Here is an 11,752-nt window from a genome sequence, read left to right as displayed (position 1 = left end):
AAAATGAAGAGTTTGTCTATCACTCTTATATCCCACGACTGATCGTAAAGACAGGGTGCATAACCAAATATTTCAACAAAAAATAAGCACCTTTTAAGTACTTTTTAAGCACTCCAAGAACATTTTTAAGTACTATATACATTAAAAAAATACAAAATAATTTTCAAAAACTTTCCATGATCATGATAAAATAATGTGAAACATGTAAAATGATTGCCGCTATCGCAAGCTATTGACCTACGGTACGCCGAAATGAATTGTAAGAACGCTGCATAGAACAATATGAAAAGCACGTTTTTTCATAATGCATGGCGAAAATCAACATGGTAAAGAATTGACCTCATTTTCGAAAAGGGAAAATTAAGCACTTTTTAAAAACACCCAATGAAAAAAAGCACCTTTAAGGGCTCTTAAAAGTCGAAAATAAGTACCTTTAAGCACTTTTACAGGGTGCATACAGACTCCTTAGAAACTCCTTGGAAATAAAAAAAGTCCCCAAGGAGTACTTGGAACTACTTAGATTTCCAAATTAGTCCTTAAAAACTCCTTACATTATTGCGTTGCATAGATGAACTAAATCCGCTGATGAACATGTCCAAGCAGGAAAACTAAATGATGACATAGCTGCCAAAACCTAATAGTTTAAGAAAAACTTTAAAAGAAAAAAAAATTGAATTGCAAGAGTTAGAAGAAAAAAATAACAAAAGATAGTTTTAATTTTACATGTTACAAGCAAGCTTAATAATTTACTGTGATTTTTTTTTTTTTTTTTTTTTTTTGATTTTTTTTTATAAATGCCTTAGATTTTTTTGTGCATTCAAATTTAAAAATATAAGATTGTTATGTTTTTATGTTAATCCTTAACATCTGTACTTTAACAAGATTTATTACAATATTTTAAACTGAAAAATGTATTTATGTGTAAAAGTGATAGCTTTATTTATTTTTCTTGATGAAGTTTGACAAAGTCGAAATTTATTTGAAAAGGGTTAGAGAAAAAATATGCAAAATATACATTTTTGAAAGTTCCTTATAATAACTTCTTTTTAAATTCTAGTTATCTTTTACACTAAGTTTTTAAATTTTTGATCAGTCCTTAAACTTTTGGACTCCTTGAACATCGTCTTCTGATCTCTGTATGAACCCTGTTTTCAAAAACGCTACGCACCATGAAAGAGATCGTGACACGTTATGCAACAGTTTTTGCGTCACATCTTGTCTGGGATCTATAAAAGAGCGAGTCTCAAGCAGCCTGTTTCATATTCTCTGCAGACTCTGAGCACTTCACTAAGCAATGGAGAGCAAAATTTGTTTTTACGTCAATGCTGAGGGCAGTGGTGAACTGCGCTCAGTAATTGCCTCAATTATAACCCCCACCCCTAACAGTATGCTGATTGCTCTTCTAGTTGGTTAGGCTTCTAAATAGGTATCTCTTCTGATTGACATGTGAGGGGTGCAATTTATAAAAATCAAGCACTAACTTGGCCAAGAAATATATCAAAATATATTATGCCAAGTTACTAAATTGGAGATATTGCAAAGAGAATTAGATGATAGTATTGCATTTATCATTAAAATTTTATTATCTTTATTTGTAAGTGAATTTACAAATATGCGGAGTTATAAGTTTTAGAATTAAAGAACGGGTTAACTTATCCATTTGTGGACGTTGTGTTACTCTCTTTTCAACTTTTGATTTATTGTGAATAAAAAAATTTTATTTGGACACATTTGAGCGCATTATTTTGTATAAATATAGTACTCAGTGCTTTGTAGTTAAAATTAAGAAACAGTTTCAATCACGAGACTGCTTAAGAGTAAAAATGAAATGATTTTTAAAAAACAACTCTTTTATGGTTTTACTCGATGAAGTTAAAATTAAAATATTGAATTTCTAATTTTGGGAAAATCGAGTTAATATAGTTTCAGTTAATTTTTCTGACATTATTGCATTTTATTAAATTTTATCTTAAAATTTGTTGCAGAATTTTCTTATTAACTCTAAAATAAAGATGAAAATTCGATTAATAATAAGAATATCAAATAAGTTACCAACTTTTTTTTTTTTTTAATTTATAAGAAATTCTTGTAACGCCTTTTATGATAAAAGTTATATTAAAAACAACATGTACAGTAGAGCGCCGATTATCCGAATTGCTCGGGACCAAACGTGGTTCGGATAATGAAAAGTTCGGATAATGGGAAAGTTGTTTAAAATCTAGTTTAAATTATTATTATTTATGCGCTAGCTACCCTTTACACTTTTTCTAGGCTTAGGACTGGCAGTACTATTTAAAACAGCTCTGGCGTGTTTAAAACTCCTTTTTTTAATTTTTTTTTATTACAACTTGAATTATTTTTTCAACTTGAATTATTTTTATCACAATTCAGCTTTATCATATTTCAACTTTTTTATAATTTTTTTGTCAATTATCGATTTTTACCACATTTTTCTTTATTTTCCATTGCAAAAGATATCTAGCAAAAACTTTTGTTTCATAGAAGATGCTCTTTTTTGCGTAGCTATATCCCTTACTCTTTTTAAATAAATGAACTGAACTGGATCAACATCATTTTGACGTTCTAGCCAATTCATTGCAATATCTAACGAATTGCATGCTTCTATATGAGAAGGTCCACTATCTTGAACTTGATCACCTACTTCTTCCTCTTAGCCTGTGGAGTTCCAATTTTCATTCAAAATTTCAGCAACAATTTCATCATCATTTAAAATTTGAAATCCTGAGTCGTTTTCAGTGTCTCTATACCAGTCTTCAGGGCCGGATTAACCTATAGGCACACTAGGCACGTGCCTAGGGCCTACGAAATTCAGGGGCCTACGAAAAACTTGGGAGAAAAAAATTTGTTGACAAAAATAATTTAGCTTTAAAAACAACAAGTGTATTTTTCACAAAATTATGAAGATACAAATAAAAATGTAATATTTTTCGGTAATAAATTATTTTACAGAATCTTATGATCTAATATATTACTTTTTTGGATTCAACGAAATCTTGTATTATGCTGTCGAATTCCAAACTACGCAAAATGTCGTATTCAATAGACATAAGTGCGAGCGATGCCAAACGATCTTGATTCATTGTTGAACGCAAATAATTTTTTATCAATTTTAATCTGGTGAAAGATCTTTCTCCTTCTGCATTTGCATTCATAATTCCTTCTGCATTCATAATTTCAAAAGATTTACTTTTGACAATGTTAATTTCCTTCACTTAGTTATCATAGTAGTATCATGAAAACTATGAAGCTATTTGTAGTATAAATATTTCTTGTAATTAATCTCACTATCAATTTCACTGTTTTCTTTGCTGGTTTGTTGTTGTATTGTTGACGTGAAGTGTTTACATAGTTATCGATCGAACTAATCATAATGGTATTATCGATATCAACTGCAATATCGGCAGTATGTCGGTATTGCAGATAAAGTTCGATAAACAAATTTGTAAATTAAAATCCATATTAATAAAAATGTAAAAAAAGAATATGCAAGAAAATTTTAGCATATATTTTGAAAAGAGGGGAGGAGTGGGGGAAGGAGGGAAGGGCCCAAAAACGGCTATGCCTAGGGCCTTCGAAAGGTATAATCCGGCTCTGCCAGTCTTCTATGTATTTCTTCTGCTGTATAACCTGGCGTCTTTTCACCCCGAAAGATCTAGGGGAAAGATCTTGGGAGGTCAAATGATTAAATTTACTTAAAATTTAATTAATACTTACCTACTTTAATTACATTAATTAATTTAATTAAGTACTTTTCTTAATTTAATGACAACTAACCCCCCCAACGAACTCAGAGTATCCAAATTGTTCAGCAAATTTTTCTGCTTTCTGCACTTTTAGAATATGTCCACTCACAGGTAAATCAGCACTACGTTGCACCTTCATCCATTTCAATAACGTAGTAGTAAGTTACATTGCAAAAAAATATAAAAGATGATTTCGTAACAATTAATTCTTCCCTGGAGTTTAGTGATAATTTTAATTGTTTATTGATCGGAGTCAAGTTTACGGGAAAATCCGGCACCAGCACAATTAATAAAGATAAAAAAATTTTTTTTATAGCCCTTGCCGATGGCTTTATGTTATTAGATTAAAACCATAGTACTGCAGCACCTATCGAAAATAGCACCAATTGCCATAATACCAGTAGAGCTAATTACCAAATTTCATTAAGCATTATAGGTAAAAACAATACATAGCGAATTGTTTATGGCTTCTATTAATGAATCATCTTTTCTTTATTGAACATATCTTATTTTTATTTCAATTACCGTTGATTTTAAATCATTTAGCTCTATGGAAACGCGTTTTAAAGCCATTATTATAAACAAAATAATCTTGTGATTTCAGATAACTTTAAAAAGACTAAATCAGAGACGTATCACCTGCTGTCCACATTGATGACTGAGTTTGTAGAAAAAAATTAAAGAACGAGCTATAAAATCATAAACAGAACCGTCTGTGAGTTTCAGTTATAACAATGACTAATCTTAAAGTAATGCGAAAAAAATAATTTTTCAAACATCCCTCCCGAACTGAATTTTTAGAATAAAATTACTTTTTGTAGACGATGTCCAAATTTCGGAACATCCGCGACGAGGACAGAGAAAAATACCGAGTTAACTCAAGAGAAAAGTTGAAAATCATTAGTAAATAAAAAATTTCAATTGGGTGAATATTTAACTTTTTAACAATTTTGTTAACTTATCCTGGAATGTATAGCAATGGATTACAAAGTTGGTGCCTAAATATTTTTCTATATAATTTAACTTATATACTTTTATAAGTGTACTTTTTTATTTTTAAATGTAAACCTTTAACTTAATTTATGATGCTTGTAAAGAATATTATTAATGTAAAATTGAATTCTTTTGTCAATTTTTCTTCTTCTTCCTAATCCCCAAAATTAGCAGGGCTAAACAATGTCCATGAAATTCATGAGCCGGAAGAAGTCGGCCACCAAACTATTTTTCTTATATATATACATATCGAATGAGGAAAAATATACGAAACAATTCAACTTTATTTTAATGTTTTTTTCGTTAAAAACACATATATTAAATTTTAAAAAATATACTGGATAATGTATGTTTATTAAGGAAGCGATTTTCTTTACTACGAAATAATAAAAGGCTTATGCTTTGAAATAACTATTTTATTCCTTTCATCATTTCATTAAAAAATGCATTGATTTAAATCAATAGTTTCAACAAAATGATTAAAAAATATTAATTGAAAAAAATATAATTTAAAATATTTTTATTCACTAAAATAAATAAATACATTCTTTTGAGAGCGATTTTATTTTAAGTTTGATTTTATTGATAATGAGGATTTTTTTACTAAGAAATATCGAAAGAGATATTCATGTAAAATATTATGTTTCAAAATAGACTACAAAAAGTGATATGAAACGTTTAAATAGTAATTTTCCATTTAATATATTTAAAATAATTTTCTGGCAAAAAACTTATTTCAAATATACCCATTTAGTTTTTTGTTTAAAATGCAATGCTTTTATATCTTATTGAGTATAGAGATAGACTTCCTCAAACTAGAATGACGTTTTTTTTTGTTTTTTTTTCAGTAATGTTTTATTATCTAAACTAATTTACTTTTTATTAGATGTCTAGTTGACAAATTGTCACCCGATTTTTAACAATCATCACCAAGTTGAACCTGAAAAATATAACTATTATCTTTTTTAACGCAGTGATTAGTATGTAATAATATAATAATTTTATATCCATTTTTAGTAAGAAATATTAACTACTTTACTTCTATTATTTTTAAACAATAATATTATCAAAATATTTTACCATGCTTTGGATAGTAAATTTTAAAAAATCCAATAAATTTCATTTAAATAAAAAAAATCCGATTCATATCAAATATATACGATTTTGGAGTAAAAAAAAATAATGATTGCCAACCATGGCTTCTGGTCAGAGTTGTAGTCATAAACTTTTTAGTACATGATCTGAACATTTTATGCGCATATCTTTTTTTTTTTTTAAATAATATGCAGAAGTTTGGTTAAAACTGTTTCAAAATTCAAATTATTAAATATATTCAAAAATTTTATGCAAAAAATTATTTAAATTTTGAATTATTAAATATGTTAACTAAATTAAAATTATTAAAGTAAGGTGTTTTTCAATTTAATTAAAACTTGGTACTGCACCCAGAACTTTTACTTTTTAACCACCTTAAGACGACAAGTGGGCAGCAAATATATATTTTTTTAACCAATATTAGTGAAAAAATTTAATCGGTCTAATTAAAATTTTGACCGATTTTGGAAACTTTAAAAGCCCCCTTGTCAACTTAAAATGAAAAAAAAAAAAAATTTGTAGTTTAAATATAGTTTGTATTTTAAAATTACAGAAGTATCAAAATTTACAAACTATAAAAAATTCCTTTTAAATGAAAATTACCAAAAGATGGAGGACTACTTATTGACAACCCCCCCACAGCACAACAGCTTCTGGCAAACAATATTGGCGAGACGACGTTTTTATCAGAAATTGCTTTACTGCATGAATGAAGTAGGAGGAGGGATGGTCATAAAGGTCCACCAACCTTTCTTAAGGGGTGAAAAGATGTTAGCAGCACAGTCCACCATGTTTTAGAAAACCATTAGCGCTATCACCGAATGCTGATGGCTATGTCGTGGACGGTAGGGCACTGGGCCCAAGAGTTCGATCCCCAACGGTCGAGGACTCCCCGTGTAGTAAATAGTGACTGATGCACGTTAAATCTGTTGAGTCGCAAAGTCCTCCATGTTCCCATAACAAATCAATACCTCTGGGGGTACTGATCCAGCAGTTTCCTTGTCCTCTGGATTGGTTCAAAATTACAAGGCAATGCAGTTGAACATCAGTTGTCGTAAACCCAAAATTGGGTCGGCTGTTCAACGACAGTTATAATATAAAAAATGTCAAGAGCTTGCATTAGACTTACCAAGGAGAGAATTTAAGCCTCGGTCAGTCTTTTTTAAATTGTCTAGTCTGCCGACATTGCATGATGAGAAAAGTGCAGAGCAGGTATTTGAAAAAGTGCATGGCTTGCCGGCACTAGGGTGACCAGAGCACCTTGCTCAGACGATGGTACCCTTTGTAATTTCAGACTTATACCAGCAATATAAGACAAAAAAAGGTGGTATGTTGCCATAAAGGGACAAGCTCCAATACAAAAAATCTTGTAAGATTTAAAAATTCCGTTTGCTGACTTGAAATTGATGGTGGGCTGCCCTCGAGCAGAACTGATGACATTGGATGAGACGTGCGGCAGGCACTATCAAAACTTAAGATGTTTTTGAGCAATGGTTGCAACTTACAAGTCCTGGATAGAGAACGACTGTGACTTGTAAGGGTTTTAGTTCATTTTCGACAAAATGAAGGGTAAAAAAATGGGGGTGACCTACCACAGAACACTAAAGTCAAGCATCACTGGTTGCGGGGTGTTACCACTTTGATAAGCCAGCGTAGGAACCGACGGTGAGCGGTATCGATCCTCTTTAAACTGTTCTACTGTAAATTGCTAGACTTCGCACACAGGACAGTTCTAAAAAAAACAGAGGATTAAAATTGCGGTGGCATCTCTTCGTATCATCCTCAGAGATGTTTCCCAACAGACCATTGTGTAGCCCTAATGTGATTTTTCATACATCTCAGGGTTGATTGTAATCCGGGTGTACTCCAGAATTCCGGGTTTATCGTATCATCCCACCAGGTGTAGAAACAAATAGCAAGGCGTGTGATTTTTTGCTGAATTCCGGGTATCTCAAAACCCTAGATTTTCGGACTCCCATGAATCAGAACTTATAATCCGATGAAATTTTCATCGCAATTTAAAGTAAGAATTAAGTTCTACAATCTAGATTTTGAAACCTTCGCTGAATCGCGTTAACGAGATGTTTTCAAACACGCTACTTTTCTACAATTATAATTTTATTTTTGGTTTGTCGGATCTTCATTGTTTTTAGTGTTTGAAACTATGCCGGAATCCTCTAATATCGAGATTCATGTTCACGCAAATTTTAATATCTAACATCGATTTTCGTATTTACCCAATTTAAAAATATCGCGATTCATACTTACGCAATTCAAAAACGCGATTTGTATTTTTGCGTTCTTAAAATCCAATATCGTGATTAATATTCATGCGATTTTTAAATCCAATACCGGGATTCTTGTAAGAAGTTCTTTCTTAAATAAGTTACTATAAAAGAGTGATACTCTTTGTTGATGAGTAATTTAAGTATATTAACTATGAACAGTATACAAATTGATATCTTATCGAGTTTTCACACATAAAATTTTCAGTTTCAGTCACAATCACCCCTGACATCTAAAAAGGGGAGAGCATTTTAATTTGTATCATTTTTTTAAACATGTGTATTCAAATTTACCCAGTCCCGCAGTGGACTGATCGTTAAGACACGGTTCCCAGCAGATCACCGAAGTCAAGCATCACTGGCTACGGTCAGTGTGCGGGTGGGTGACCACTTGGATAAGTCTGCGTAGGGACCGAGGATGTGCGGTATTGGTCCTCGTTAAACTGTTCTACCGTAAAGTGCTCGACTTCGCGTGCAGGTCTTTGGACTACCGAAGCGGGGGTGCCATCCCCTCTGCAGAGGATCAAAATTGTGATGGCATGTCTTCGGATCATCCTCAGGGGTGTTTCTCAGGCCGTCGTGCAGCTCTAGTGCGACGTAAATTAACTACAACAATCAAATTTACTCAAGACAGTTAACAGCATGAATTTACCTTCTAAAATGGGGCTTTTATTAATTTGTTGGGTCAGTTCTACAGTACATATACACAATATGATACACAAATATATTATAGATGTCCAGTATGATACACAACATGAGTTACAATGACACAATATTAATAACCTATTTACAAATGTCTTCATTGAATCATTTTAATCTTGAAGCTCCAGTACGTGAGAAATCGGCTGCGGTATGCCATCAGGACCTACTCTCATTGGCTGAATAATCCCATCTCTGAAACATAGAAAAACAAATTATTGAAATAAAAATAAATACTAGTCTGATTCGGTTTAAATCGTCTCGCCTGCGCCTTTTTTTTAAATATAGAATTAATCATCAAAACTGGTTGACGGATAATTGACAACAGCAATGAAAAAGTTTCTATGAGTCCGTTGGCAATACAGGCAAACTTTTGAAAATTAATCTTGGTTAAATTATAGTTTATTTTATGAAGTACAAAGGTAAAATGTATATACTAGTGAATTTTAAAAATCAAGTTTAATATGATCTTAGAAGCAACTATCATCAATATACTTGAAATTAGGGATATGAAAAATATTCTGTCACCATTAAGTATTTGGTCTTTTTGCGGAATGTTCGTCTAAATTCGTTGGCAAAGTATTGCTTGGAAAAATATTTAACAGTTTTTTTTTCATTAATTTGAATAGATTTAATAAAGAATTATCTAAAATCATATTTTTTACTATACATTAGAAATAGTTATTAAACATATTTATTAAATTCAAAACTTGAACAAATGTGCAAATGCGGACTGGAGAATTGAAACAAAATTATTTTATATTAAACAACGAGTTTTGTACTGCTGATTTTTATTCAATTATATTCAGTCAATTCAATTTGTTTCTTTTTTTTACACTTTCTATTTTAAGAATTGAGAGCTTTTTTTTTTACAGTTTCTACAATATAGTGACATTTTCACAGAGCATTTCTGGCAGACTTTATTCTTTTACTGTCACCTTTTTTTCTGTATTTGTATGGTTATATAGATAAGAAAGACCATAGAAAAGATAAAAATTTCCATGAGCTATGTGGAAGCAGGGTAGAGCTACTGTCATTCATTTGAGGAGATCATCAATACGAAAATCTTTATTCTAACCTGTTTTGTTTTCTTCATTCACATTATTATACTTGACGACACTGGAGAAATAAAATAATGGGGATTTTACTAACAGACCCAATTTTGGGTTTATGACCACTGATGTTCAACTCCGTTTCCTTGTAATTTTGAACCCAATCCAGAAGACAAGAGAACTCCTGGATCAAGTATTGCAGTGTTTCCCAAGGTGTGGTACGTGTAACCTCAGGGGTACAGGAACAGTTTAGCGGGGGTACGTGTTCTAATGCGAAATATCTTGCAACAATTGAAAATTTTGTTTAAAAACAAAACTAGCCATGAAAATTTACGATTACGTATTTTTCTATTGGCCAGTTGCGATTTTTAACTTTTGTGCAATTTTTTATAGTAAAAAATGCATTCATTTTTTTAATTAGTGGTACACAGCGCTACGAAAAATTTAGAAAGGATACACAAAAGTTTGGGAAACACTGAAGTAATAGGAGACATTTACGGAGCAATTTTTTATGGAAATAACCAGCATTAGAGTTACATAGGAAGCCCGGTGGCTGAGCGCTGTCTTTATCGACCACTTCAGTGGGTCGATAAATGAGTACCAAGCACGCTTGGGAACTAAACACTGGGGGTTCCGCGTTCGGCTGACCACCTGACCGGAACATCTGCTCCTGCACCTCAGAGCCCAAGGTCAAGAAAACTGAGATGGGCACAGTAGGCCTTGGCCCGCAAGGGCTGTCGCGCCGCTGAGTTTAGTTTTTAGAGTTACATAGAGAGGAGCTTGACAGGGGAACTCTAACCCCTTGACCTCCCTACCACTGTAATTCACGTCAGCACTGTGGTCAGTGCAAGCCGGATGCGGAATTCGTTGGGATTCGAACCGGTGTTCACCTCATTGGAAGGCTAACGTTCTACCCCCTGAACCCTCACGTATCGACAATTAACACTCAACATACTGGCAATAGCACCATCTGTTGAGGAAAAAAAGAAGTATTTTTGCCATCAGTGAGTATTTTATCACAGATCATTTTTTTTTTTAAATTTCTTCTGAAAAAACAAAGAAATTTGAGAATATAGAGGTAAACAGGATATAGTCGTAAAATACAGGAATCTTCGTTAAAAAACTGGAGACTTGGCAGGTATGCATGATGCTGTATAGATAGGGAGAGAAACGTTGGAGCGACGCTCAAAACATGTTAAACTTTCAATCATAAGGAAAAAGAAATTTTCACATTTTTGCACAACTTTTTTTTAGAAAAAAAAGAAATATCAACTTGCCTTTAGCAATAAAAGTTAATGTTTACTGACTTCATTATAAAAGAGTTTTTATTTATTTATTTTACAGGGTTACCACAAACACTGAGAAAAGAAATAGCTTGCCTTTTCCCTGATTTTTGTAATCAGTGTCAAAAATTTCATAACTAATTTTTAGTTACGTTGTATTCTTATTCATGAAATACATTACAAAAGACGCTTGCTTAGAATTAATGCGACTGTAATTTTCTAGAAAAATATAAGGCTATTTTCTAGCTCAAAATCACATTTATTCATTTTCCCCGAATTTTTTTTTTTAATTAAATTTTTATATCTTTCCTTAAATTTTCAGGATGATAAAATTTCTCAACTTTTTCCTGTTTTGTGGCCTACTTGATTTTATTGATTTGATTATTGTGCATATAAAATCATTTCTGGGATTGTCTTTATAATTTCCTAACATAATACGTGTAGTCAAATCTTTCAACGAAAAATAAGGACCTTTTAAGCACTATATACATGAACAAAATGCAAAATAATTTTCAGAAACTTTACATGAAAATAAATAATTTCTGACAAAGAACTCCATAGCCAACAAAAAAATATCGAAA

General features: G+C 31.7%; 1 protein-coding gene across 1 annotated transcript in view; it reads right to left on the bottom strand.

The window, feature by feature from the left end:
* Nucleotides 1-8,784: 8,784 nt before the first annotated feature.
* The window catches only part of ric8a (ric8 guanine nucleotide exchange factor A), a 48,083-nt gene continuing 45,115 nt past the window's right edge, over nucleotides 8,785-11,752 (bottom strand). Inside the window, exon 15 of the mRNA XM_016073424.4 lies at nucleotides 8,785-9,031. Coding sequence (XP_015928910.2) covers nucleotides 8,950-9,031 — 82 coding nt within the window. The 3' untranslated portion in view covers nucleotides 8,785-8,949. The remainder of the gene's footprint in view (nucleotides 9,032-11,752) is intronic.

Source organism: Parasteatoda tepidariorum, chromosome 2 (genome assembly GCF_982258835.1).
Source record: "Parasteatoda tepidariorum strain Cologne lab strain chromosome 2, Ptep-v5.0, whole genome shotgun sequence".
In the NCBI taxonomy this organism is placed as follows: domain Eukaryota; kingdom Metazoa; phylum Arthropoda; class Arachnida; order Araneae; family Theridiidae; genus Parasteatoda; species Parasteatoda tepidariorum.
This window is presented reverse-complemented; position numbering and strand designations above follow the sequence as displayed.